Raw genomic sequence first — 3,733 nt, 5'->3', positions numbered from 1 at the left:
GTCCGTGTCATCGAGTCGACACGCGAGAGGAACCGAGCCACCGGCGGGCCGTGTGAGCCGAGCACTCGATCCCCGGCCCAGCCACGCAACCCCCCTCATTCCCGGTCCAACTCCAACGTATGTGGAGAAGACGGGGTACGCGACAGGAGTTCACCTCGATGCATCTATCCACGCTACACGCGTCCGGCCGGGACGGGTTTGTGGAGGCTAGACGGAGGAGAGGAGGCTCCACGTTTGTCGGCAACAAAGCGGTGGCTGCAGAACAAATCCATCCGCGTCGGTCAATGCGTTTTGGAATTTGATGCGGTTGCAAGGAGGCTGTGGAATCCCTCTCTCCCTCTCTCTGCGGTTGGGAGGAGATATGGATCAGTGGCTGGCTGGACGGCGTGGCGACGCGCTCGGAACATATTCCGCGGCTCTCTTATTACGGAGGCAGCAGCATATCATGGCGGCCAAGCAACGCATCGGCCAACTCCTGGTGGGATCACATCATCAGGATGCGAATTCCCCGGTGAAAACAGCGACATCACGCAGCGGAGACAAAACATCAGCCGCGTACGTTTCTGCCAAAGAAAAATGAGGGGAGAAGAAAGGGAGCTTTCTTTGGCATGGTGAAAAAAAGACTGCCGCATATGCGATTGGGAGATGCCTCCCTCCCCGCTCGGTGCTCAATACTACAAGATGGCAAGCCTTTTTTGTGCACTTTTTTAAAGCAAGAAAGGGGCCGGCGAGAAACGAGACGGCTGCTTGTAAAATATTGATTTGCTTTCAACGGTGAGAGTCGGCGTAAAGGAAATGGCGGCATATCGGCAAAGCCTAATGGAATCGTCAAGGCGTTTATGCACGTCGTGATCACGTGAGATATGGGTCCCCGAACGATTTGGCGGGATCGTACTAGGTGAAAGTCGGGCGGGCGGCCGATCAAATAAATAAAAAACGAACGAAATCGCCGTTCGTTCGTTTAAGTCAGATGCACGGACGATCAATTCAAACAAACAAAAAACGAACGAAATCACTGATGGTTTGGGTCGGAGTTGGTCTGCTACACGACGTGATCGTTTCGTGATCAAACGATCAGTGCCCGACAAATCGTTCGGGGAGCCGTCGCTCTCGCACATATCTCCGGCTCGGGTCACGCCATCATCCATCAATCCTTGTGGATCTTAACAGATTGGATACGTAAAACAACTTGGTTGCTCTTCACTTTTAGCGCCAAGATTGGATGCGCACAAGCACACGCACTTCCCTTCTCCAAAGGGCAGTTCGTTCGCGGGTAGTAAAAAGTTTCTCAGGTGATTGGCGAAAGGTAGTAAGGCCACGTGCAAGTAACAGTGCGCCAGCTGCTTTGCCTACATCCAACTCACCGAGCCGCCATCCTTCAATGAATTATTCAGGCATCGAACCGCCGTCTTGAATTATTGGAGCGGTTGCACGAATCAGAAACGCAGAAGATAAGCATCAAATAGGACCCGTCAAACAAAAGAATCAATTCGTGCATGTATCCCACGCGCAGTTTGTTTACTCCTGCTTGTACGATGTGATAATAACAGGACTAAGCAAAACTTGCATCTATTAGGAGTAGTAACAAGAATTACAGAATTAAAATATGATTTGAGCAGAAAGGAATGCAGTAGGACAAGCTCGTCTTAGATAAAAAAAATGCTTATTTATAAGTTGTGACAGATTTTCTCCAAACAGTACGCTCATTGTGGCAGACGCAGCAAACCACCTAGAGCTAATAGTTTATTCAGAGTAGCAATAGCCTGGCCGGCTGCTTCACAGTAACCAAAACGACAAACGGAAGTCAGAACGAATTCCACAGACGGAACAGCGACAGCAAAAATCATCTTATCACTCGCACAGCACCGCGCCCTCCTCCAGAGAATCCTCCTCCGCCCGCCATGCGAGCAGGTTGGCAAGCTTGCCTTCCTTGACCAGAGGGTGGCCGCTCTCCACATTCTCGCCCTCGAAGCAGTGGAAGACGGACCTGGGCGACCCGGCGGAGACAGCAACCTCTTCATTCGCGGTAAAGCTCTGGTAGATGAGGACGCCCCCGCAGGGGAGCTCCTGCTCCACGATGTTGTTGCAGTCGTATGCCTCGGCGTCGAGCTTCTTGCCCCAGGTGGCGGCGTGGCCGCGGCCACCGAAGATGGTGACCGCCACAGAGAACTCTGAAGGGCCGAAGCACCGGAGAACCCTCTTGACGATGTCGCCGTAGACCAGGGCGGAGGCGTCCATGCCCTGGACCTCATAGCTCGCGTAGCTGAAGCCGTCCTCGGGGGTCACATGGATGGTGGAGAAGGCAGATCCGTTGATGGCGTTCATGGAGTAGCCGCAGGGCTCGAAGTCGAAGTCGCACACCTCCATCTCAGGGATGATGTTGGAGATACCAGAGAGCTTGGTCATCTCCTTGGCACAGGAGACGTGGCCATCAGCAGAAGTCTTGAAGAAGACAGAGGCCTTCTTCTTGTCAAGCCCAGTCATGCACATCTCCAGGGTGACCATGGGCTGCTCGGGTTGCTCAGTGGCATAGTAGATGTGCCACTTCTGGCCAGGCTTCGCTGGGTCGCCAATCACATAGGCATTGCCACCAGACTTCAGGTGGCCGAAGTAGCGGTTCAGGACATCAACCTCCTCAGAGAAGCTCCTGTGGGGAGCAGGCTGTGCGCCGGGGAAGATGAACATCCCACGGGAGTACTTCACGGCAGCAAGCGGCATGCACAGCTCCTCAGCTAGCTCAAGAATCCTTGGAATGGTGAGCAGAAGCATGGTAGTCCCACAGGTCTTGATCACAATCTTCTGAGAGTAGATAAACAGGCTCGACTCAGATAGCACATACGAGTCAAAGTCCTTGTTGGAGAGCTCGGACACAATGGTGCACCGTGCAAGATCAAGAACAGAGTCAATCTGGGCCCTAGAGAGGGCGCGCAGGCCACGACCATGAGGGTCAGCAAAGATTGATGCCTCGTTGAAGGTGATCTCGAGGCGCTTCTCGTAGCCCTCAAACCCGATCGCAGAGGTCGGGGCGGCCATTGTTGCAGTTTGAGTCAGAAAGCAGAGCAGAGAGGAACAGAGGGAGAGAGACTAGAGAACTGGTCGATTATCGTGAAGCAGCAAGCCAGAGAGATTGGTGGGAGAAAAGAGTCAGAATAAAATTGCATAAAAATCCTAAACTACGGGAAGGGGAAAGCCAAAAACGATATCAGGATGGCTTCTTCGCGCACTGCAGTATAAGAGAAGAAAATCGCATGGTTAGCAACAAATCTGGAGATAAATTGTTTGAACAGAAGTAACTAGACTTTGTGTTTCGTTCTCACGTTTGAATATGCAGCAGAAAACTTCTTTGCGCCTCCAGCTGGTCGAACGTCTTCAATGCTGTAGCCGAGGGGAGCTTCGTACATCAGGGAACTACTACTGCTAGACTTTTTGCCACCCTTTGACTCCATTAGAACATTCACTAACTGCAGAACGAGAGAAAAGAGGAGTTAGACAGAAGTTTCTAGCAAACTTTCATGGTTACATAACAGAAAAAGCGTTTCTATGCAAATATTTTCTTGTCGATATCAATTACTCCATGGTTAATAGTCACAGCCGGAACTGAATACTGGTAGAACATAACAGGCCAGGAATCATATTGAAAAATACAACCACGAACCTGTGTGCCAAGCAAAACTTAAGTGACTCTACGGGGGCAGATACGAGATTAAAATTATTTCTACACAATCTAATCCAA

General features: G+C 51.3%; 1 protein-coding gene across 1 annotated transcript; it reads right to left on the bottom strand.

Annotated features, from left to right (window-relative positions):
* Positions 1–1,646: 1,646 nt before the first annotated feature.
* On the bottom strand, positions 1,647–3,219 carry LOC123427133 (S-adenosylmethionine decarboxylase proenzyme). The gene has a single exon (XM_045111097.1). The coding sequence runs from the start codon at positions 3,031–3,033 to the stop codon at positions 1,852–1,854; it is 1,182 nt and encodes a 393-aa protein (XP_044967032.1). The 5' UTR covers positions 3,034–3,219; the 3' UTR covers positions 1,647–1,851.
* Positions 3,220–3,733: the final 514 nt, after the last annotated feature.

Source organism: Hordeum vulgare, chromosome 2H, assembly GCF_904849725.1.
Source record: "Hordeum vulgare subsp. vulgare chromosome 2H, MorexV3_pseudomolecules_assembly, whole genome shotgun sequence".
Lineage (NCBI taxonomy): Eukaryota > Viridiplantae > Streptophyta > Magnoliopsida > Poales > Poaceae > Hordeum > Hordeum vulgare.
Note: the sequence above shows the minus strand (reverse complement) of the source record. Positions and strands in the feature narration are given on the sequence as shown.